Source organism: Streptopelia decaocto (assembly GCF_964273445.1).
Source record: "Streptopelia decaocto genome assembly, chromosome: 2".
In the NCBI taxonomy this organism is placed as follows: Eukaryota; Metazoa; Chordata; class Aves; order Columbiformes; family Columbidae; genus Streptopelia; species Streptopelia decaocto.
In genome coordinates, this window is record NC_138655.1 from 119235647 (window position 1) to 119261966 (window position 26320).

Consider the following 26320-nt stretch of genomic DNA (forward strand, 5'->3'; position numbering starts at 1 on the left):
GGTGTAAGGGTACAGAAAGCTGAAGGAGTGTAATACTCAGCTGTTTCCAGCATGAGGGGTCTTCCCCTTCTGTTTTGCTTCCATCTGTGCAGAGCTGCCCCCTTCTCATGTGCTGCACATTGTTGCATGGCTGACAATTTGATGAACTGATTTTTATCAGCTGACTTGACAGAAAACTGTTGACTTTTCTGTGGCCTTAACTTCTGCCAGGTTAGCAGAGCTCTATGTTCCTTTAGCTTTGAGTGGAAGAGCTGGTGCAAAGGAGATGAAGGGAGCAGGCAGCTTGGACTGGAGAAGGTGGTAGGACCTGCCCCTCTTTTGCATTACCAATCTTAGGGTAGATCAGCTCAGCCTACCTCACTTACCTTTCCATGAACAAGAAACTCGTTTGACTGAAATTCATCAACTATCATTGCCAGTGCATTTTTAGAGGAATTGTGTGCTCTACTTTTCAGCTTCAAATGCTTTTTGAAACAAACCAAGGAATTGGTGTGAGTACCTTGTGTATTTCTGTGCTGCTCTCTCCTGTGTACTTGTGTTAGTGGCCATGCTTTTCTGCCTTCTTCCTGCATATCTCACACTGCTGAAAAAAAAGAGTCAAATTGGAAAAATGACCAGAAATGGGCTTGTTACACTTCATAGAAGTGACAAATGTAAGGAATCGGTTGTATAATACTTTAGAAAGTTTCAGTCTTGAGGATATTCATGTCATGTTAACAAAGAATGTATTTTTATGTTCTGTGGCAATTTGTATGCAGGTAGTAATATTTAATTTTAATGAAAGAGGAATCCAATTTTTATGCAGTACCCTATCCTTTAATTCTGCTTTTTTCCCCTCAATATAATTATTTTATTGACAAGGAAATACTTTTAATGCCTCAAATAGAGCGTGTTTGCTAGAGATATTGGAGCCTTGTATTCAGAATGGTGTTATGCAGCTGTAATGGAGGGTGGGAGTCTGTGATTCTGCTGTCTTCTCAGTAAATCTGTGCCAACTAATATTTATGGATTATAATTTATATTCCATTCTGGATTACTTTATGCAAGTTTTAATGCATTCACCAATAAACTGCTGAGTAAAGCAAGGAATAATTTATCCAAGTGAAACTACAGAGGAAAACTGTCAAGATAGTCTTCAGTTACTACCATATCAGCTGAACTGTAACTTTATAGGGATGTTTTTTAGTCATCTCGCTGTGTTCATGGGTGAACTGTTTTCATAATATTTCAAACTTCTCTTGTGGAGCAAGGTTTCATTATGATAAATACATCTCCACAGCCAGGAAGCTTCATTTCATGTATCCTGCAAACAAATATTCAGATTACTTATGTTCAGCCCATAGCTGATTAATTTGGCAACGCAAATCTGGTGGGTCCTAAATCAATGATGTGCTACTTAGTTATAAACCAGATGCTAAAGTTTTGCATTCAACTGTAAGATGTTATTTTTTATAAATAAAGTACGAATCATGCATTGTACAGCTAAAACCTTTAGGAAAGGATAGTCAATCAGAAAATATGAAGGATTTCTTAGATAGCAGGAGCAATTTCTCTTTAGTATTTATATACAAAGAGACCAAAACCACTGCAGTGAAACATACATAAGCTGTATGTGCTGTATAGGCTTTGATATGTCCCATGATTTTGGGAACTTGTTTTATACAGAAGAAAAGTTCCTTCTTTGTTTAGCTAATTAATAATTTTTTTATCCTGGCTAATTGTTTTTCTGGAGTAGTCATACTGGCATTCCCCCAGAAAGTATTAGTTTTACTTCGTGTTTTTAATGTAGATTCAGTAACTTCCGAAATGTGGCTAAGCAACAGAAATCAAAGGAGAAAGAATGCATTTCTAAATGCAGAATTGACACATCAGAGTAAAACAGGCTGCTTTAGAATGTGTTCAGCAAGACATTTCAATGGTGGTGTTTTTTTTGTCAAAATATCCTTACTAAAAATTGTGATGCAGTAGTTACTAAAAAATGAAGAATAACTGTCTATATTTCAATAGTTTTACAAAATCAGCAAAAGCCATGCTATTGTCTTCAGGGAAGAATTAGTTGCCAGATTGAATGAAAATAAGAATTGCTTCCAAAGATAAGACTAGTTACTGAAGACCATGTCTTAATCAAATAAAATAACATATATAGACCAGACTGTTTCATCAGACAGATAAGCTAATTTTTAAAATAATTTACTAAATGCCATTTGCTGTTTGTGCTCCTTTTTGGAGGGATGAGAGAAGGAGAATATTTCTCCTGATTCTCTTGTCTGCTATGTGTTCTAATAATAATTTTAATTGGATTTGTAGTGCTTTAAAGCGAGGAGAAAACCCGGTTCTGTCTGTTAACTTTGGAAATGTTAGCATTGGTTGTGGATGATCTCTTTCCCAGCCTTCTGCAAGGGAAAAGACAGAAAAAAAAAAAGAGACTAATCAATAGACAGTGGCATCTGAAAACTGGAGATGTCAGTACACAATTGTATTGAAAGCCTTTTTCATTAAAAGTTAAAGAATGGAAAAATAGTTCAATCAGCTAAAAATCAAATTTATGAAAAAGTAAGCTTTGTTCCTTACCCATACTCTTCAGATTTTACAACCAGTCCAGTTTCAGCATGTTCTAGATTTGCCAGCAATCTGTGCACATGGTAGTGTAAAAATACCTGGGATACAGAGAAATGCTGAACTCTAACGATTATTCTATACTTTCTTGGTACGGACTTTTTATGCAAGGCATGCAACTTTTAAAGCTTTTTAGCTTATACAGGACTGGAAATACTTTTCTTACTGTCCTTTTGAAGCACCAGTCTATCAGCAATATAAAAGCCACCATTCAAACAATTCAGTAGTATGATACCAGCTTTTATCCTTTTATACTGCGGTATGTAATTTCTCATCACTATTTGTAATAGAAGTCTCATTTTCTGCAGCATTTGACTTGTCATGAATTTTTACTCTTCAGCTGTGTTTCGGTTCTTCAGAGACTTCTGTGAAACTATGCAATAAATGTGAGTGTTCATTCTGTTTTCCATAGCCTATGCTGTGAACGGGATCTTAAATTTGAACTTGTAACAGGTATGCTTCCCACTGTTATCCTTGTGAGTTATCAGCCTGGATCTACTCTTGAGCCCAATTGAAGTTCCACCCCTAAATTCTAATCCAAATAAAGTAGTTCATGATGGTGTTTTGTGTCTGCATTCCAAACAGCAGTCTGCAGATTTTGCCCACTTGCTACCTAACCCTCAGCATGCCCGGAGTGCAGACGTGCTGATGATATTTACATTAGATTTTCCTGTTTTGCTCTGCATAGAACTTGATATTGAAGTGCTGATCTGTTAGGTCTCTTTCAAGGCTTGTCTTTGACAGATTTGTATGGATTGGGCTTTCTTTCACAAATCTGTACTGAAGAGGTTGTATCAGCAGTGATGATGACATTCTCTTTAATGTCTAAAGATAGCAGTTAGAGTGATTGCTTGTGATGTTGGAAATTTGAGTCCATTTCCATCCTTCATTTATCTGCAGTCCGTTGGTATCTTTGCAGTGGCAAAATGAACACATAAACATTTCTATCATCTCCATAAAAGTTGATTAGTTTTCTTTTTTGCTTATTAAGTGGCTTCTAGAAGATAACTATAATGTTCAGCTGTTACAGTAAATATTGCAATGAGAAATGTATAAAACCTGACTAAATTTATTCAATATTATAAATCACTCCTGAAGAAACAGACTTTCTGTAGAAAGATCTGTCTTACCAACTGAGTAATATACACTGTATAAACTGCTAAGCAGTTCTACATTTAAGTTAGGAGAAAAAAATATATTTTCCCCATCAAGGTCTGAAATAAACAGCTTTCATAAACAAACTCAATTTACATTATGTAGTCAAATGTGAATTTGTCTATTCCAAAATGAGTATGGATGTTTTTAGCTGCTTAAAATCACAAATTCACATAACCTATATAAAGTGTGCCTGACTTCTGAGGAATGGTAGAAATTTGAGCAAATTGGTTAGTAGGTCGAGAGAGGTTCTCCTCCCCCTCTACTCTGCCCTGGTGAGACCACATCTGGAATATTGTGTCCAGTTCTGGGCCCCTCAGTTCAAGAAGGACAGGGAACTGCTGGAGAGAGTCCAGCGCAGAGCAACAAAGATGATGGAGTGGAGCATCTCCCTTTTGAGGAAAGGCTGAGGGAGCTGGGGCTCTTTAGCTTGGAGGAGACTAAAGGGTGACCTCATTCATGTTTATAAATCTGTAAAGGGTGAGTGTCATGAGGATGGAGCCAGGCTCTTCTTGGTGACAACCAATGATAGGACAAGGGGTAATAGCTACGAACTGAAACACAGGAGGTTCCACTTAAATATGAGAAGAAACTTCTTCTCAGTGAGGGTGACAGAGCACTGGAACAGGCTGCCCAGGGAGGTTGTGGAGTCTCGTCTCTGGAGACATTCAAGACCCGCCTGGACACATTTCTGTGTAACCTCATCTAGGTGTTCCTGCCCCAATGAGGGGGTTGGACTAGGTGGTTGTTTGAGGTCCCTTCCAATTGCTGACATTCTGTGATTCTGTGAAATCTTAAGCTATAAGGATCCCATGTGTCACATAAATGGTAACTTTCTGAAATCTGTAGTGCTTATTTTAGGAGTAAATCAGGAACTTTAGAAACTGAATTGGTGAAGCCCAGCTCAGTTGTTAAGCAGATGAATATAGATATCCGTTGTACAGTGTACAAACTGGAACATAACAGATGTTTGACTGCCCTGTGTTTTAAGACGGGTGTAGCATAGACAGCTAGTGACGTAGTTTGGTTTCTATGGCAGTGACTTCATGTTATGTAAGGAAGTTGCATATACACAGCCCTGGTTGTCATGGTTCTGGGAAACCTGCTTTAACAGTCCTTTCCTGATCAACATTATTTAATGGCTTTTAAAACAGTAAAATAGTCTCTACTGCAGCTAGCTACTAGTGCTTTTAAAAGTCCACATCTCTTATTTTATTCTTGTTAAAGCAATGGCAGTTTCAAATTACTAGTACCCAATTTAACGGCTAAATTGCATCTTAAGATGCAATTCTTCACTGTGCTTTTTCGAAAAACTTTGATTTTGGCTGCTGCAGTATACAAGTGTGCCTTCTTTCACCATAATAATTTGAAGTTTTAAAGGCTATAAGCATCCTAAATGCATGTAGCCTGTCAGGTCTAAATTCTATTTTTACAGCAATTTTGCAAAGAAAGAAAATTAGATGGCCCTTGGAGAGGAGGAGAGCAGAAGTAAGCAGTTTCCACATAGCCTTCAACTGCTAATTACTAAGAGTGGTAAAAAACTTGAAACTGTGAATAATAAACTGTTGTTTAAATCTGCTCTTTTATAGCTGGGTCTCTCTAATTGGCCCTGGCACCTGAGTTCTGAGCTGTGATAAGGGAGCATAGCTGCGAATGCGTGCTGACTCATTGGCGTACTCCACAGAGTTTTGCTCACAAAACCTGCTCTTTTATCTGCTTAAACTATCCAATAGTAAATTTATTACAATATCTAAAAGTTTTATCTAAAAGTTTTGTCTAAAACCTGATTGGGGGGGGGGGGGGGGCATTAACATATCATAGCTAATCTATTATCTTAAAATGGTATGCCAGCGGTATGATGGTGGAGAAGGAAGATCTCTTCAGAGTCCTTTACTCTTTATAGTGTATGTCAAACCATGTTTGCAATGAACTGAAGGTGAGATTTTATTTTTTTAAATGGTGCAGCACATTTAACAGATCTCAAGTAGTCTTCCTCTGCATTCAGATCCTGCCTATATAGTTCTGTGCTCTCCTTTGCTTTGTTTTTGTTTTGTTTTTACTCCTGTGCTTGTGCATCCCTTTAGTGAACCAGTGGCATTCAGTGAATGGGTAAAAATGTAAATAGCTGTTGTCTTCTTTGCTTTGAAATGTAAAGCCACAGCTTCTAATTATGTGTAAAAGCAAGAAACTGTATCAGTATTTTTCCTGGGTTGACATAAAGTATATCAGATTAAGAACATACTAGAAGGTCTGCGTTCACTAAAAAAAGTAGTTTTTGCATGTGTGTGGAGATCTAAGAAAAAACTTCTGTTCCTTAAAACTTCAAATTAATTTTCTTCCCCTTTACCCCAATTATTAACTGGTCTGATACAGAGATGCTAATTCTTTGTAGAAGCCTTGCTTTGATGAGGTGTCAGGCTCTTAGTGCCTTGCTGCTCCTGCGTCTTTCGAATGTGCTCACACAACTGTCCTGTCACAGTTGATCCTTTTGACCAAATCAGATCACTAGATTTTGACTGAGGCATTCACTCAATTTGGGTGAAACCCCCTTTTGTAATAGGTTAAGAACACATTGGGATTTAGAAGTGAAAGATGAAGGTGCCATTGTCCTGCTGGTGCAAGTGGTCTCCCCAGCAAGAGGAGTTATACTTATTTTGCTACACCTGGTACGTGAGCAGAAATCAGCAACAGCAGAGTATAGCACAAGAACGAGCAGCATGTACTGGCCAAGGGTTGATCAAAGCACTTGATGAGTTGAGTGCAAACCATCTCCATCTTCCTTGGATTCCTTGGGATCGAGAGGACAGATCAGTTTTCTCTTTAGTAACAGGGAAGAATAATAGACCAGTGCTGGCAGCACAAAATGTTATGGTAAAGAACATTCCTGTGTGTGGCTTTGTGTATTGTTTGGGGAAATAATAAAATTTAGTAAATATGCACTATAAGAAAATCTCTGATTCTCCTTACTAATTTCTCAAAGACAGCCATGCTTAAAGATCTTGAATCTCTCAGCCAGATGGCACTCTTTGGGAAACCAAGAATTCTCCAAAATGTAGTGTGATTGTTACATTAAATATCTGAACAAAAATTGTATCTTTAAAGAGAAGGTGGCATTTTCATTTATTTAAATATTTTTTGCAGTATATTTTCTGAATTTGACTGAAAAATATGCAGCTATGGATCTCCAGTAAAATGAAAAGTGCAAACACAGCACTGAATTTTGCATGTATAGAGTGGTTTAAAACTATTAAATCAGGCACAAACATTAGCATTTCTTATACAAACACACACATACACACCATATAGTCATTTAACTATATTGGAATATCTGCTTTGAAGACTTCAGACTCTAAACCTTGGATTCTGAGTTACACTGAAGGCTGGTGAACCAACATGTTTAAACTTACTTGCATGTTGGAAGTGCAGTTCACCTATTTAAATTTAAAAGAGGTATTTACAAATAAGTAAGACTTTTAACCCTAAAGTTAATGGATCCTTTTTACGAAGGGATGATTTCCCCTTTTTGGTAGCGTTACCTATGTCAAGCTGAAAGTGTCTTCAGAACATCCAGAATAAAAACTTTATAATGCAAAACTGGCAGGGATTTCTGTTGTCCTGGAAACTGAGATCTGCCAGTAAAAATACCGGGTTTTTTATTTCATCCAGCATTGTGTGTGCCTTGGAAAAGGTGCTAATGTGAAATTTTGTGGTAGTCTGGGAAGGGCAAGATAGTGTTGTTACTGTTCTTGTTTTGTTTAGGATTGCATACAGCTGTTGTCTGAATAATTGTGGTAGTTTGACATATTAGTAAGTAATCCACTTCCTATATACCAGTTCCATTTTTCTGTTGTTCTTGCAGGGTTTATATATTTCAAATTAAGTTACTTTGAAAATTTGTTTGATCTTTTCTGTCAGCTTTTTTTTACCACTTCCCTCATACCTACCGTCCTTTACACTGTGTTTGGTGTGAGGAGTTTTTTACAAATAGTGTTTTATAGCAGAATTGAGACAACCCTGTGCTGGTTTAAGTGGAGCATACAAGTTCTTTATGCTCACAGGATCAACATTATTTCAGTTCTTGCTGTGCTGTGCTTTCAGTTTCTCAAATAAACACCTGGAATGTGCTGCTTCTCATGGGCAAAAGGAAGTATGTTTTTCCTGTTGGTGCTGCATATTCCAGTGAGGTACCTCTGAAGGTCATCTAGTGTAATCTGCCTGGTCAAGCAGGAACACTGAGAGTCAGTTGCCCAGGAGTGTGGCTTGTTGAGTATCTCCAAGGATGGAGACTTCACAACCTCTTTGGGTAACCTGTGCCAGTGCTTGGTCACCCTCACAGTGAAAAAGTGTTTCCTGAGGTTCAGAGGGAACCTCCTGTGTTTCAGTTGGTGCCCATTGGCTTTGGTCCTACCACTCTGTCCTCTGTACCCTCACTTCAGGTATTTATATGCATTGATAAGTTCCTCCTTGAGTTTTCTGCAGGCTGAACCATCCCAGCTCTCTCAGCCTTTCCTCATAGGAGAGATGCTCCAGGCCTTTATAATTTTCATGGCCCTTTGTTGGACTCTCTCCAATAGATCCATGTCTCATACTAAGAAGCCCAGACTGGACACAGGACTCCAGGTGTGGCCTCACCAGTGCTGAGCAGAGGTAAAGAGTCACCTCCTCTAACCTGCTGGCAGCACCCCTCCTAATTATTGTGATTCATCATTATGGTGATTCACTAAGTGTCCTTTCCCCCCCTCTCCCCCCCTTTTAGAAAATACTTAAGGATGGTCATTATCTACTCAGTGCAGTTGGAACTTCAGGGTCTGGTAGAGTTTCCTGTATATGATGATTTCATAATTCTTGTCTTGCTGTGAATGCTATCCTTTCCTCAGGACTATCTTATTGTTTTAAGCTTGATTTCTTAGAATACTGTGGTTTTCTTTCTGTTTAAACTATTTATATGCTTATTTTTAACTTATGGTTTAATTATATTATATTGCTCCCATCCCACATATTTTTCCCTTGGCTTAAATTTAACCAATGTATATAGTTTTCTTGTAGAAAACTTGTCTGTAATTACGAATATTAATACTATGTGGACTCTTCTAAAATATGTCATGCTGAAAGGAGACATGAAGCATTCTATTCTGTTGTGGGGGGAGTATCGTACAGGATATTAGGATAGATCGTATCACAAAGCAGATCTTGGCCAAAGTTAAAAATCTAGGAAATTCATTGATAGAAATGCATAAATTCACTTTTTATGTGCTTACAAAAACATGTTCTTGTAATCTGTTGTGTGGTGGGAGGTAGAGAATGCACCAAAACTTTTTGGCCGCTTTCAAACTAAACAGAAGAAAGGTTTAAGTAGCTTTACAAAATTAAAGAGGAAACTACTTTTTAAAATCCTGTATTCCAGAACATTCAGCTTTGTGGTATCAGGCTATCAAAGTATTACAGCACTTACTGAATCTTAAACATGGGAACAGTCATGTTGAATTTGCAGATATACATGGCATGGTGTACTGGCCTCAAAATGCTCAGTACCTACAGGATTGAGGCCCTAGTAAGCATAACAGAAATAAAATAATTGTTTGAGTTAATAGCATACATTACTACAAATTAGAGCTCTAAAGAAAATTACCATGTAGTGTTTCTGTTCCTCTGTCAGCTAAACCATATGAAGAATGGGTTGTAACAACCAAAATGAGTAATTGTTCTAGGGATGAATGTGCGTGATGTATATTATTAAATAAAATTGTAGCCATCCTTCAACTTTAAATGCATGTCAAGTATTTTGAGTAGGCCCCAGAAAGGAGGATGCACGCGGGTAGGTAACTGTGTCTGGTTCCCTCTTGCAAGCTATTCCAGGACAGAGCTGGTGTGCTCTGCTCTTTCCAAGTGCTGCCAGCTGTGCTGCCCTCAGCAGCCCTTTGCCTGTTGGGTTGGTTTTACTGGCTTCAGATCTGTGAAATGGTGGGGTGTAAGACCCAAAGTTACCACTCAAATTTCCAGAGCATGGAATCGTAGCTGAAGTTTAAGAGTGTGGATTTTCCTATAAGCATATATTGGAGGGCATAATTTGTTTTTATGCAATAGGTTACATTTCTCAATACTTAAGCTTCCTGTATTGAGTGCAGTAAGAGTTGTGAAATATTTTCTTCTGAGCAAACACTTAAAGATTTTAATGGCATATTAGATTTTACAGTATGTAGAAACCAACTAAAGGGCTTCATGCCTAGCAGTGCTTCTTTTTCATCTTTTGGTATGTCCTTTCATTGAGGAACAAGAAAGTTCTTACGTGTTTTTTTTTATTTTACACAAACAGGAATTAGAAGGAAACAAGAAGACTCCCAGAATGTAGAAGAGAGCCCTGTTAATTACATTATGTTTGGATATTGGGGGGCAGGGGGGGAAGGAAACACTCCACACTTGGTAATAGGATCGGTGCAAGAAGGTAGTTTTACATGAATTATTTAATTTATTATTTACTGTTCGAAGTAGTTAAGAATTTTTTAAAGCAGCACTACTGCAGGAAAACATATCTAGCTCAGTGTCACTGAAACAGGTGACTTTCTATGTAATTTCTTACTGCATAGAGTAACATGTAAACAATACTGAGAACAGTTGATGCTAGTCCTTCAAAAAAGAATGTGCTTTGAGCACAAATCTCTTTATTAATCTGTGCTTGGCTGTGAAGAAAAAGGTAATGAATTCTTGTCTTCTGAGGGGACCAGATTATATTCAGCTTTATCTAACATGTTGCTGTCAAAGATGTTATGCATCTCAAACTCTTATGCATCCTTCAAGTCATGAATTCTCATACTTTTTTTCCTCTAAAACTATTAAAGCTGTCAAACAATGGAACTACTGTATTTTGTACTTTAGTGGATTTGCAAATTCCATAAGTAACGCTGAAAATCAAGAGTGCGGTGGTAACCCCAGTATGCATCTCAAGAATACTTCACAGTTTGATGGTAATTATGTTTGCTTCCTCAATAGTTATTTTAAAATAAGTACTATGTATTTGCAGATATATGGAGCTTGGGGGTCATCCTCTTCATGCTGGTTTGTGGACAACCACCATTTCAAGAAGCAAATGACAGTGAAACTCTGACTATGATCATGGACTGCAAATACACTGTGCCACCTCATGTGTCCAAAGAATGTAAAGAGTAAGTAGAGTACTAAATAACCTGGAAGGATTTAGAGAAGTAGATTCTCATTACCTGTGGGAGTTCCCCATACCATACGATCAGTGTGTGGAATATTCCTTGCATATTCATAGATATTATGCCTACTGCTTTTGCTTAGTTGTTAGTGTTTCTTCACATCAATTGGGTAGTTTCTTGGGCACTAGTATTGCATTTTTTTATTCTTTGTGGCTTTTCTCACTAAAAGTTAATCCCATGATATTTTTTGCCAATAGGTTATTGCCACACTTGGGTGAAACTTCATTTTGATTTTACACAATATATCTTTCTTGTGTCTCAGTTGTCATACATTTTATAATTAAAGAAGCTGCTCACCACTGACTGGATTTGGCCACCACTCTTGCTGGGCAAATTACAAGGTGTTGCCGAGAGTATTTTGTGGCAGGGGTTAAAAAGGTAATGATTCTTATAGATTTCTGTTCAAAATACAAGTTGCCAAAACCCAAGGATATCACAGCAAGTTTTGCTCATCTCCTACTGAAATTTCAACTCCAAATCAACATTCTAGGCAATCAAGGGAGAAAAATATTCTGTCTGCAAATACCATATGCCACTTGGGAATTGTGACTCATTTTGATGTCGTGTTTTTCTGCAGTGTTCACTGCAGCTCTTCTGTGTTTTTAATTGTTCCAGTGTTTCCCATGTTTCCCTATCAGTTAATGACCTCTTCCGTCCTTTTAATATATATCCCAGTTGCATCACTTTGACTATTTTACAGTATTTGACTGGGTTCTTGAATCTGCGATAGAGTATCTTTTCATTGTCAATATGCAAGTCCAGATGCCTTTATAAATGCTTGAAAAATGCATTGGGTCCAGTCAAAAAAAACTAGAGCAGCATCTAGGATTCTGTTACTTGACACAGAAGGAAATTTGTTACAGGTGTAATGACTGTTCCTCTCTTCACCTGTATCCTGTGTGACCCAGGAATCTAATGCATAACATGATGCCATAGCTGTTTTTCGTGTCTTGTCATTAATGTCTAGCATTTCTAGTAACATGGAAAAGCTGCGCTCAGTGCTCTCAACAGCTTGAAGAGCTTTACGTACAGGAAGAGGTTTAAAATACAATCCAGGAAGAGGTTTAAGAGAGTGCTCTTATCAGTGAATTCTATCGAATCAATCTCTTGAGATGCTGCATGCTGTGCACAGCTCAGGAAACTTATTTTTTTGCAGCCTTTTGTGTGATATATTGGCTACTTTGCTTAAAAAACGCTAATTTGCTTAAAGGCCCAAATAGGTCTGCCTTCTTTACATGACACATCAACAATGTGTTATCAATTACTGCTCTGTAAGTTAAATTTTCTTAGGGGAAAAAAAACTCAGGGAATGATAAAACTTCCTGCTTGCAGTGAAAGCATTCTTACTGGTTTGGCTTGCATAAGCTGGCCTAAAGCAGGAGGCACAGGCAGTGCATTCATGTGGTTTTACTACAGGTGCAGTTTAAAAAAGCATATAGTTTGTTCCCCTTCTGTTGTAATAACAAAAGCAGAGAAAACCGAGGCTCCCATGTGTCACCCCACCTTTCCTCTTGGCTAAGGCAGAGACCACGCCTACTAAGTATATATGTGACATTCTTTTTTTTACAAGAGTTTTAAGAAGTCTGAATTAACCTCAGTTTTTGATTGCGTACAACTTCTCATGCATTTAAAAAAAAATTAAAATGTGATTACCTATGTGATTTGTGTGGCCTTGCAGTTTGAAGTTGCATGGTGTGGTATGGTCAGTGCAATAACTAAAGCATTATGAGAGAACTGCAGAACTCCCATTCTGCATGTTGGAGCAATAAATTTTCATGGAAACCTTGGCACCAAAGCTGTATATGCATGTTGTGTTTATTGTGCAAAGCCAAAAATACCTCCCCCAAGAATTTTCCAGTGAAACTTCCTCTGTAGTAAGCAGAGATGCACAGTGCTAATCAAGTTGTCTTTTACTGTTTATTTGGGGATTTATGCACTTCCAGTACTTGCAAAGACTCAGTATTAACCCATTAGTTGGTTTGTCACTTCCATCAGCCCAGGTAGTGGTGTTCGGTTTGTGTTTTTAATTTTTTTTTGTTGTTTCTGTATGGATAGAACAGATCAGTATCCTTTCATGGATACTAAATAATCAAATATTTGATAGCTATTTCAGAATAAAGTATTTCTACTCATCTTAGCACTCCATATTCTTGTTGACAGCAGTAATAATAGAAAATTATATTTCTATTACTTTACAGACCAGCCTGTAGGCCATCTGTGACAGTTGTCCTATAAAGCTATTAAAAACCAACAAACCAGAAAAATCAGGTTAAGAATCTAAGCATAGTAAATGAAAACCGCAGTGTTTATGATATTTAGTTTTTAATGAGTAAATTGTTTGTTTCAGTTTAGCAATATTTGGAATGTCTTTGAGAATAAATTCCCATCACATTGTTTACTGTAGAGACTTTGAAAGCTCTGTGTGGACTGACAGCAGAAAATTTCTTTTTTTATTTGCAGTCTCATTACACGGATGTTGCAGAGAGACCCAAAGCGAAGGGCGTCTTTGGAAGAGATAGAAAACCACGCGTGGCTCCAAGGAGTTGACCCATCTCCTGCAACAAAGTACAATATTCCTCTTGTGTCATATAAAAATCTCTCTGAGGAGGAACACAACAGTATAATACAGCGCATGGTTCTTGGGGATATAGCAGACCGAGATACAATAGTGGAGTAAGTTGTCAATTTTTCTGTGTGCAGTTTGTTTTGTCCATCTGTTGTTATAGTTAAGAATGGCATGAGAACCTGGGTACTAGAGTATTTAAATATAAAGCCATTCAATTAACAAACAAATATTACACTCTTGCTCTGTGGTAGAATATTCTAGGATGATAAATACTTAATTAGACCTAACCTTAGGAAAAACTTCAGGAAAATTTGTTGGAACAGTGTGTGATTCCTGTGGTAGTTTGCCATCTTGCGTAAATTTGACTGCTTTTAAATCTATCCTTTTACTTGTTCTTTGTATCTCATGCATATTTGCAGATAATAAAATTCTAGTGTTTTTCCCTTAGTATGTTTCTAGTATACCCGAATCTTTGTTAATTTAAAATATTATTCCTTTTTTCTATAGAATGCAAAATAGTAATTGTCACTGAGTGAGCTTGCTAAAAAGCTACATGTTTTTTTCAAATAGATTAAACCCCCCATATTTCTAAAATAATCCCAAAATCAAAAGAGGATTTAATTGTTTGGGTTTTTTTATTTGTTTGTATTCAAGCTGTCACTGTCTTACCATTGGGGGGGCAGGGAAGCAGCAGTATTGCTTTTTAAGCTTTTAGCTGCATAACAGTGGCATCCTTTCTGTTCGAATGTCTGGCTTATGAACTTAATTGTACTGAAGATTAATGTGACAGCCCTAAAGTAATGAGGGTTTTTTTCTTCCAGTTGTTGCCTAAACAAATACTAGTACTTTGTGGTTGTATGTGCCAGTGGGAAAGCTCACCATTGGTGTATAACATTGATGACAACTTTGTCATGTAAAGAATGTTCAATAGAGGAAGAATTACTTATTTTTTAATGATATTCTAAAGATATCCACTGTAGTTCAAATTACTAGACTTGTTGGCTCTATATTTTTAATAAAACCATGACATGCTTGTCAAAACATGAAAAATACTCAGTTCTGCTTTCAGGTGCTCTTCCTGCTATGAGAAGTACGGCAAGGTGTGTGAGGTGCATGTCCAGTTTTTATAAAACCATTGATGCATGGTGTATTTTGTGTTTTGTACTTTCTCTAGGGCACTGGAAACTAACAAATACAATCACATCACTGCTACTTACTTCTTACTAGCTGAAAGGATTCTGCGAGAAAAACAAGAGAAAGAAATTCAGACCAGATCTGCAAGCCCTAGCAACATCAAAGCTCAGTTCAGGTGAGAATTTATGAGTCTAAATGATAGGGTGGTGTTGGTTTTGTTTGTTTTGTGTTTGTGTTTTTCTTTCTTCTTTTTTTTTTAAACCTGGCTTAATGAGAATATTACTGAATTGCTCAAGTACTTCTTTCTTTAAAAGAGTAAAATACTAATTCATTGCAAATTTTAAATGTCTTTAAAGTGCTCTGGATGCTTCAAATCTGTTCAGAAATCAGTTGCCAAGAATTTTCAATTTCAATTCCTACAGTTTTCAGGAAATGTTTAATCAATTTCAAGTCTTCATGTGAAGTAGTAAGTTTTCACACCTGCTAGGAAAGGGCACATTCATGGACCTTTAGTTCCTCATACAAATTGTGTATGCAACATCCCTGGAAAAAATTAGTTGCATAATCTGTAAACATGTTGATGGGCAACTGGTTATAAATGAAAAATTACTCTGTATTTGATGTTATAGTTTAGTTGTTTGCTTTGATTTTTAATGGGCCAAACATCAAACATCCTAAGTCAAGCTTAGAGTAAACATCTGTAGGTTATGTTCTTTTTCATGTCAGTTGATACGCCTGTTGTCTACAGAAAACTCTTGAATTAATTGCTTTAATCACCCATTTAAAGATATTGCAATCGATTTTGGTTTGTTTTGTTTTTAGTTTGTCAAACCATGATTAAAAAATCCTTGTAGTAAGGTTCCCTGACATACCCTGAGATTTTTCAAAGCTTCCGCTTGTGACGCACTAAAGCTAAAGGGGGCACTGGGGTTCTGGAATGTGGTTAGTATTGATATGTTCAACCAGTCCACTTGCTCTGCAACCAGTTATCAAAGCAGCCATATTTTCAGTTACAGCAACATTTACTTACAACAAAAACAACAACAACAAAAAACCAAACAAAAGCCTCCACACATAGAAAAAAACACAAGGTAAAGCATAGTTTCTACCTGCACGATGATATTGGAGGATACACATTTTGAACAGTCACTTCTCTTAAACTTTTTGGTTGTAATTTCCTGAGTTAAGTGTTAGACTATCACTGGGGATCTGCTGGTATTGAAAAAATCTTTATTGGTGCATCTTGACAATCTTTCCAGTGAAGACGGAGGTTGTGCTGAGGCATTTTCATTAATTTTTGTTCTCTAACCTTCAGCCTCTTCAAAAGTTGCCTTTTAGGTTTGGTAAAATATTATTGGTAACTACTATTAGCAATAATAACCATGGTTAGTCGGTAATCTCTTAGGAGAATAATATTAAGTGCTTGTGTGGACGTTTAGAGTTGCTGCCTACCTTCAGTGTTGTTAATCTGTCCGTAGGATTTAGAGAGAAAGGAAAAAATAGCTTGTTCATTCCAAAGGTTTCTTTGTGTAACTTTTATGCAAGGTCATATGTGAAATCATTTAATAGGAATGACAATAGGGACATAAATGCTGTGCTGTCCTTCTGGTGCATGGCCTTATTCTCTTTGGCCTAACTGATAAAGGTCAGATACTACTGCCTCAAGTTCAATCTAGCAAAAATGGACGTTTGTAATAAATTAAGAGCACGTGCTTTGGAAAACAGGTTAAAGACACATCATCTCCGTTGGTTGTAACCTTGGATTTAGGCTCAGATTTTTGGAAGCTTTCTAGAGCAGTCTCTTCTGAATACCGTTCCCTTTACCCAGTGAGTTGTTTCTCTCTGTCCCCCCCAGTGATTCTCAACATCTTTGTTATCTCCAGATGAGTGTGCACCCTGTGGTGTGTACTAGAGCAGACTGAAATTTTGCTGCTGTGCTTAAAAGGTCATTCACTCAGTGGTCACTTCTGGAGGAAATTGTATGTCATGTTGTGTGGTTACAAGTACTTAGAAGAGTTATTGTTGCAGGCAACTAAGCGTTGCCTGCAAGAACCAAAATGGTCTGGAGCTTGCAGTTACAGAGCTTACATCTTTTCAAGGGTACCAATGTAACTGTTGTTCGGCAGTTCTCTCTTAATCGATCAGCCTCTTATGTCAATTCCTTTTCAAAAAGAAATCCAAACAGAGCATCAAATCTGTCTAAAACTAAGTATTAGTTATAAAATAAATTACTTCAGAGGAAAACTGTCGTTTATCTTGAGATGAAAATTCTAAAACTCCAAAGTGTGCTTTTTGTTTTTTTCTCTGCATCAGTGTCACTCTTTCAATAGAAGAGCGGCTCCAGTTATATGAGGAACTGAAACAAACAAGTTCATTGAATCTAAATCTTGATATGAATTAGTAAAGTTAAATGGAAGCCTGCCATATGAATTTTCTTTTCATGACAAGGATATCTGCAAAAACTCAGGAACTCTTGCCCTTAATGGTCCCAGGTAGCTATTCCTTGTCTTCATGATGGTTCTAAATTGAAGGTGTTTATGTAGAATAACCTCATGAAAAACACAGTAAAGTAGTGCATTACTTTGATTTTGAGACTTCAAAAGATTAAATATATATACATATATATATATATATATATATATATATATATATATAAAAAACTTACTTGTAACCTGGAGCTTCCCTTCTGTCCCAGTCTCCTCTCAGGCCTACTGGGAATAAGGGGAGACCAGGAAGGGAAGGGAGGCAAACATGGGCTGCTATGAGAGATGAACACACTGTAGTGAGGAGGTTTATTGCCTGGAAACTACAGTACTCTTAGATACTATATTTACCCTTTATTGTGACAGCCACAGAACTCTCTTCCTTTTTTTTTGCTGACAAACCAGTCTGTTCTTAAAGCATGGTAAATTCTTGTAAGATTTAAATCTGCATTTTTCTGTCAATTCTGTAGTTTTGTTTCTAATTTAAGTCCTATTTGTTCATCACAAACAGTTGTTTGTGTTTAAAATATCCAGCATAGCACAAGTCATCAGAAAATGAGGTCAGTGGTTCCCAGTGTTTCTGGAGTCAGCTGGGGCCTAAGGGGGATGGCAGTGTCAAAGCAAGGAAGACCACAGCCCAGGTTCTACTTCTTGTCTGGACAGCTTGTGTGGGAGCTGCTGGCTGTGTGGCCTCCTCCAGGCAGAGCTGCTCGCTGGAGGGAACTGGTGGGAGGCCACCAGCAGCTCCCAGTGCTCAAGGGGACAGGGAGAAGCCTGTGTGGCTCCTCCCAGGGAATGGACTACAGAGGCTTACACGGGTCTGTTGGCAGCCAGGTCCTGCTTTTAAAGGATCCTGGTTGATTTTTGTATCCCTGGTTTGTTAAATCAAAGCTGAAGCCAGTACTTCAAAACAAAGTCTGCAGTTAGGCGTGATGAGTTTAATGTTGGCTTTAAAAAAAGTGCTCTTCTTCAAAGCTCATACTGTTGGGCAGACAGCTGTCAATTCTTACTTGTGGAGAGAGGCATCTCGCACTTCAGGTTCCTTTTCTATCTAGCCATTACAGAGGGAGCCTTAAGCAAAGACAGTTGTATTGCAAGTGCTTCCATTAACTTTAAACACTTGAAAAGAAGATTTCTAGAAGAAGAGTAGCAAAGAGGTGCCTGAGGTTTCCTTGTTTCTTCAGCTTGACTTCTTATCACAGCAGAGATCAGGAAGCTGGTATGATCCTTCCGGCTTTGCATGCAGGCTGTCCAAGCAGATATCTGGGCTCATGCTTGGTGAGAACCATCCTCTGCTTCCTCTCCCGCTGCCCTCCCACGCCTGCCTTCTAACCTGAGTTACAAAGACATGCAGCCCTGTTTTTTGGCACACCCAAAATACGGTTGGCAACGTCTTGTAATATGTTGTCCATATGTGAACAGAGGTCTCTACTACAGCTTTTCATGCAGTATGCTAGAAAAAGATAACTCTTACTTTGAGAGGTTTCAAAAATTGTCTCGGTCTCCACGAGTAATGTGGGACTTACGCCGAGTGCAGTAATTAAATAATTATTTGGTGTTTAGGTGTCACACTGTAGGTGCTGGTCTTTTGGAGTAGGCTTTCAAAATACAGAGAGAAAAGACTGGCAGTATTTGTTCTTAATTTATTCTGTGTGCATTATGGGAAAATTACAATATATATTAGGATTTAAAGTAAAATATATATCATTGGATACTAGCTTAGATGCTGGAGATAAGACAGCTGCTAACTGTAAAACTTATTTACATGTAGGTGTTACTTTCTATTTTGAACTTGGATGTACAGTTTATCTGAGTGCCTTACTTAAGCATCTTGAGGCCTGAATTCATGCAGCTGTATTATTCCAGTTGCTCAGCTAAGGACAAATAAATGTATGCTCTCAATTCATGTGTGTTTAAAATTAAAGGGGATTTTGTAGAATAGAGCTTGGTCTGAATGAGACTTTCTGAAAAGGAGAGAATGATGCTTCTGACTCAGCTTTTCAGTCTCACTGCTGTCAACTATAACCTAATATTTATAATAAGAAAAAAATAACAGAAGCTTCAGATTAAAAGTAGTTTGTAGTATTATTTTATTTAAGTTGTGCTTGAATCAGCTCGTATCTTCCCCTAGGTAACTGCTGCTGCTATACCTACCTCATTATTTTCTTTGAGACACAATTATTTAAAGCTTTTTATTGCTTAATTCATTTTCTGAGAGCAATGAAATCTTAGGATTTCATTTGACAGTAACCAATATAATTTCTAAACTATGGTTTTATGTGTATGATGTTCTTTTCAAATAACAGCATTTCTAAAGGAATGCACATTTTCTGAGAATGTTTCCTTTTCCTCACTTACTCAGTACTGCTGTGTACGAACATGCCACTCTGCAGGCCCGTTTGCGTGGCAGTACTTGTGCAGATGGTACATTTTCTTACATGTTCTGAAATGCTTGCCGTGATCTAACTTTTCTTTTATCCTTTATAATTATTTATGTAGGCAATCGTGGCCAACAAAAATCGATGTACCCCAGGATCTGGAGGATGACCTTACAGCTTCTCCTCTCTCTCATGCAACTGTTCCCCAGTCACCAGCTCGCACGGCTGAGAATGTTCTCAATGGCCACAGAAGCAAGGCCCTTGGGGATGCAGCAAAGAAAGAAGAGATCCCTGAATTAGCTGGGCCGGCACTTTCAGCAGTGCCATCGGTGAGCCTGAAACCCACTACAAGTGGCCGAAAGTGCTTGTTCAGAGTAGAGGAAGATGAGGAGGAGGATGAAGAAGATAAGAAACCTATTTCTCTTTCTACTCAAGTTGTTCTGCGCCGGAAGCCTTCAGTTACAAATCGTCTTACTTCCAGGAAGAGTGCACCAGTCCTCAATCAAATCTTTGAGGAGGGTGAGTCAGATGATGAGTTTGACATGGATGAGAACTTGCCCCCAAAGCTCAGCAGGTTAAAAATGAATATTGCTTCACCCAGCACGGTGCATAAACGCTATCACAGGAGGAAAAGCCAGGGACGGGGCTCTAGTTGCAGTAGCTCGGAAACAAGCGATGACGACTCAGAAAGTCGGAGACGCCTGGACAAAGATAGCGGGTTTCCTTACTCCTGGCATAGACGGGATAGCAGCGAAGGGCCACCTGGCAGCCAAGGAGATGGCGGCGGACAAAGCAAACCGAGTAACGGGAACCGAGGGGTGGACAAAACAAGCCCAAGTGACAACAACAAAGGTGGGGGGAGCCCCTCCGGTGGCTCCAGCGGTAGCACCAACAACACTTCAGGTTCCACTCGGAGGTGTGCTGGATCCGGAAACTCAATGCAGTTATCGTCTAGAAGTGCAGGGGAACTGGTTGAAAGCCTGAAGTTAATGAGCCTTTGCCTAGGCTCACAGATTCATGGCAGCACTAAATACATTATTGATCCTCAAAACAATCTGTCCTTTTCCAGTGTAAAAGTGCAGGAGAAATCAACATGGAAAATGTGTATAAGTTCCAGTAGAAGCGCAAACCAGGCTTCATCCCTGGGCAACCTAAAATTGTTTTCTGATCAAATGTCAGACACCGCAAATGAATTGGAACGGATAAAGAACAGGAACTTGAAAAACAATGTGCTACAACTACCTCTCTGTGAAAAGACGATATCTGTGAATATTCAGCGGAACCCAAAGGAGGGGCTGCTGTGTACCTCCAGTCAAACCAGTTGTTGTCATGTCATTTGACCATGACCTGACTTTAATAGCTCGATCTACTTGACAGCATCATTCTTCCTGTTCAGAGCTGTGACCACCTTGTCACCGGACCCCCCCCCTTTTGTTGTCTTAAGATTTTTAAGTGGGCTTTGAGCAGTTATTTATTACCCTTTAATTTTGTGTTTGCTTGATGGTATGACAATGCATGGTCTTTGCATGCTGCTAGCCAATATGTTTTTCTTTTTCAACAAACCAGAATATTTTATTGTGTAATTTTTACATTTATAATTTTACTATGGAAGATCTGGATTAAATGAACTATCTGGATCCTAATGTAAATTGAGCACTTAGAAGTTTCATGTTCTGCACTTAAAACTAGAGAGAGAAGCTTTAGTTTACTTGTGAAATGTTAATTCTTGTTCTGACCTTCTGTGATATCTAAAATATGTGATATGTGGCATACTTCTATGTGTCTGAAACAGAACCAAAGCAATAATGTTTTGATGCTGAAAACTCTTCAGGGAGCTTTCAGATGTTCCAAGGCTTGTACAAAGCAAAGATGCACTGAAAATTAGTGATCTTGAAATATGATTTTAAACCCACACCTATTTGTCTTAAGCTAGAATACAGATAAAGTTGTGGCTCAAAAATCAAACTGAAAAGATCTTGTTTTGCTAGAGGCAGTTTTCTTTACAAAATGAAAAAAAAAAAAAGGCAAGTAGATTTGTAAGGCAGCTTTCTCCCATAGAAATATGTTAATATTACAAGCAGACAATCTTCTTTTTTAATATAACAAAAGTAAATTATTAAGTCGACTTCTGAGTTTCTACATGCTAACTGAAAATAAAGTATTTGTATGAATTACTTTTGTTATTAGTATATCATGACACTTAATATTTTAGGTTTTTAACCTGTAAAGCTTCTCCCGTATGCTCCCCTCCCTGAGATTTCAGAAGGCAATAAGGGATGTAAAACCTTTAGGTAATTGGATTCAAACTGAAATTGTTATTGTCGTGACGTTTTTCTCATTATTACTCTTTTTAAGACTTAAAATACTGCTGTTTCCCACTTGTACACCACTTTTCCCTGAGTAATCATGCTTTTTCGTAAAATCAGTTAAAAGTAGCATATAGGAAAGTATTTATTTTACAGCTCTTAGCCTTTCTGTCAGGTTTCCCATTGCCATGGCAAGGTCTTGAATTAAGAGTATTTCTGTACAAAAGGATACTTTTGACCAGATGAATTAACTTTGTGGAATTTTATTATCTAGAATAAAATATATTGCAGATTCCTAGTTTGGGGAAGGGCAAGAATGTTTTATTTTTTCATGCTGTGCACTGGGTCTTCTAAGCAATGCTAGTGAAACTGGCGGGGTTATGTAGCAGCGCCCTGGGCAGACATTGGATGTCTGAGAGGAGTTTACACTGTTGAGCGTCTTGTAACACTTGCAGAATGGTCAAATACGAGGCATTTCACGTACCGCAGAGTGAGCAGAGCACCGAAGAACAGCTTTACGCTTGGTCTTGATTTCTACAGCTCGTCTTGATTAGTAAAAGACTTTACTAAGAGAGTCTGAATTGCATGGGGTGTTCTTACTGGCTAGCCTAGCCAGGGGGTTCACATTCTGCTTCCTAAACAAGGCAAAGGATAAGTGTTTTACTTCTTTAAGTTTTAAACTCTAGTTGCAGTTTAGTCAGTGTGATATTTATAAATTACAAGCTACAAGAATAGATGTGTGGGTGAAGCCATAGAACATATTTGCTTGAAATTTTTGAGCAGGGATCTTACCAAGGGCCAGAAATGAGATGTGTGGTTCACGGACGGTGAGCATAACATCCAAGTAGGAGACAAGTTTATAAAGGGCATTGGCAATAAACTTATTTGTTGCAGCTTTTTTTCCAAGTATTGTAAATACTCTTTCCTGGTATTATGTACAGCCTTGGAATGGCACCTTTTAACTAACCCCAGGTGTATTTTGTTTCTGATGTTTTTATATACAACTGTATATATGGTGCTCACTTTAGAACAGCAGTGTTGACCATTTATGCTGCATAGATGTATTATAGCCTTATAGCTGTGTGTGGTTGGTTGACCCTTCGGGCGTACAGATGTTAGTCTGAGTGGTGTCCGTTACCCATTTGTTGATAGGTGAATGATTGTGCATGTGGTGTATGTTGTATTATGTCGTCACGTAAAAGGAAGGGCGAGAATAACCACTACGTTAAGATAATATTGGACCAAACTATTTAGAGCAAGTAAACAGTTTCTTGTACCCCTTAACGTGTCTTTAAAAGTTGCAGATAGTTACAGTAGTGTATAAAGTAAATATTGTGGAAAAACAATTAGTCTTGTATTTTTCTGTATGTGTGTATATAAATATATATATATATAAAAATAATGTACCTCTAGCAACTTAATCTGTATTTAAGATGTGACAATCTTGACACAGAATTTTAAGAGTAGCAGTATAAATAAGCAGAATTAATGAACAGAAATATAAAAATTTCTCACCAAGAAAGAATCTCTGTGTGTGTGCGTGTGTTAAGAGGGTACAGAAATATCAGCTGATCGGATTGCTTCCAGCAATGTTTGGCTTTTTCATTGTACAAACAGTCATGGTGTGCGACAGAAATGGAAAATCCAGTTAATAAAAGTGATATCTTGATGGATGCATAAGCTGTGATTTGCACGTCGATGCAGTTTGTTACTCCCGGTGTTCAATGCGTAAGGGCAGCACAAGCTGCTGGCCCAGTCCCCACGTTGCAGAGTCTCAGAGGTCAGACCTGCTGGAGACCCACCTGCAAACACAGAGTAGGTCATGCTGAGCAGTGCTGATCAAGTTCACAGAGAGTAATAAATTAAAATAGAGAGCAGTAAGAAATGTCAGCCCTGTTGCATTGAAAAAAAAATACAGCTTTGTGTGTAGACACCGGAACTTCAGCTATTCTCTTGCACAGGTCAAACCTGTTCATTTGGGTTTAAAAGTTGGCATCTGCTAAAAGAGCTTTTTGTTTAAAGGTTGAATTTGGTGTTTCTTAGGCAGAACTTCAGAATTATTTAAATGGTTTAGTAAACCTTACAAGCCGCTGTTCAGCTAGATAAATTTTTGATACGCTTGTCCAGCTTCTTACCATCCTAGCAAAGCCAGTGCTGTTGTGGCAGCTTGTGCCTGGCAGCTCTGAAAATAGAGAACACAAAGGGTTTCAAAATCTCAGTTACAATGTTTGCTGTGTGCATGCCCAGGTAAGTCAGAAGAGTCTTATCTGAACTGACTGGTTGATACCAGTTTGCCAATTCTGCACAGGCACTGTGTAAAATTGTTGTGGTTCTTTTCCTTGTGAAGGTGTGTGTAAGTTCAGGTTCCACCAGTACTATTCTTTGCAATGTAAAATGAGTAATACTGGAAAAAAAAAACCAACACAATGTTAGCATCAGCACGGATCCATGTCAGATGTGTAGTGGGGCCTGCTGACTGCACACCAAAAGATGGGCACTGTAAGACAAGGCTATTGTCACCCAAACTGCCCAAGATCTGAAAACCTAGTGCAAGACGCAGCTCTGCATGCACAGTCTTCTCTTTTTCTGCTGTCATATGTAACAGGATCCCAGGAGTTAATTCCAATTATTTACTGCAACTGCTTCACAGTGTACATTTTACAACCCTGCCCCACACTGCTGTGTTTAGTCTGCCATGTGCCGGAAAACATCTGCTCCTGAACACTTAGTCTAAAATTATGTCAGTACAGAACTGAGAGAACAACTGAAATATCGACACTCAAATCCAGGAGCGTGTTGTCACTGTCATCACTTATAAACTGCTGTGCCTCAACATGCAGTGACATTGTTTATTGCTTGTTTTTTTTCCTAGAGCCTGTGAAGGCAGTTGGGTTGAGGAGGGGGAGCAGCACCAGCCATGACTGCTGGGACACCTGCCTAGCGTGGTCTTAGAGATGTCTCTGGTGACCCACAGAGCAGCTCAGCGCAACCTGCTCTTCTGCAGTGACTTAACACGGAGCCTGTGATTTAACTGCTCGTGACGTGTGAAGCGTAACCAGCCAGAGAGGGTATGGACGTGGTGTAGGGATTAATGGTGTTTAACAAGTTATGTAATTATATGCAATTAATTATATGATTGCTTTATGATGGGCTAGTTGTGTGAAGCTGTACCCAAAGGCTTTTGCAGCTGGGACTTTGCCATTGCTGGGGAACCTCATACACGAGGTGGTGGGGGTGGCAGCAGGTGAGGAACAGCCAAGGGCCGTGACCATGTCAGAGTGAGGAAAGCTGCAGCAAATCTTGTACTCTTTTTTAAGACAAGGCCAAGCAATAGCATCTCAGTAGCTGGTACATGCAGGTCAGAGATAGACAGATAGATAGTTTTGGGTTTTTTTAATTACTTTTTCATTGGCAAATAAAAGTGCCAGCCAGTTAGAGGGAAATCCCAATGTGGATGGCTGGCACTAAACAAACTGGAATGTCCCAAACATCAGAGACAACTCAGCCACCCCAGCAGCCTTTCCCATGGTTAAGTTTGTGTGTACGAATCAGAACAGATCTGTCACTAATTCCAAATTGCTTTCAATAACAGGTGTGTGGCTGTATGTAGGAAAGAGTATCAGTGACTCACTTCAGTTGCCTGAAGCCAGCAAGGCTCCCACATTAAAGTCACATAGGTACAGTGAGTGTTTTGAGGGACAGCTGGACTGCCCTTCTCCAGAGCAATGTCTTTGTAGATATTTCAGCCTGCTCCCTTCTAGAAGCACAGCCCTGGCTCTTTTTTTTTTTTATTTTGAGCTTAAAATTGTAATTACTTGTAAGAAGTTGACTCAATTTGGCCTATCTGTGTATATTACAAATGACATCGATTTCTAGAAGTCAAGAACCCTGGATTAGTGACAGAATAAGGTATATTACACTAGGGAAAAAAAAAAATGATCTCTCTTTACTTTCCCAGATGGTAAAAGAATTATGTCATATGACAAATGCAAGTGTACTTGATACTTGAGAGGACTTGAAAAGCATGGGGTTTTTGTAAGGACTTCACAAGGCTCTCAGATGTGTCATGTCAGATCTTAGCAATTAATTTCAGCAAACGCTTGTGTAACATCTTCCTATTTCATTCCTTTCACTGCTCTCTCTTAAGAAACACAGGGCAGGGGGAGGCAGGAGGGAAGGATCTGGGTTTTTTTGGGCACTTGTGTACCACATGTGCTCAGCTTGAGCGCCTGAGGCCTGGGTGAGGTTTGGCTCAGCCCTGCGGCCCTAGGAGGCAACAGGAACGGCTAAGAGCTCTTACACCATGCCCAGGATCACCCTCATCACACCAGTGGTGACAGCTGCCATCAGCACTGCGTTTTAGCTCAACTAGTGGGGTGCGGAGAGATCCCTTCTCTCTAGGGGCATCAGTCTGCAAGGACCGGCACTGACGCTGGCACTCACCCCTCTGCCTCTTGGCTGAGGC

At 38.6% G+C, this 26320-nt stretch overlaps 1 protein-coding gene across 1 annotated transcript in view; it reads left to right on the forward strand.

The window, feature by feature from the left end:
- Positions 1 to 23524, forward strand: part of SNRK (SNF related kinase) — a 41520-nt gene extending 17996 nt beyond the window's left edge. Inside the window, exons 4-7 of the mRNA XM_082043874.1 lie at positions 10790 to 10931; positions 13449 to 13661; positions 14729 to 14863; positions 19671 to 23524. Of these exons, the coding sequence (XP_081900000.1) occupies positions 10790 to 10931; positions 13449 to 13661; positions 14729 to 14863; positions 19671 to 20889 (1709 nt within the window). The 3' untranslated portion in view covers positions 20890 to 23524. The remainder of the gene's footprint in view (positions 1 to 10789; positions 10932 to 13448; positions 13662 to 14728; positions 14864 to 19670) is intronic.
- Positions 23525 to 26320: the final 2796 nt, after the last annotated feature.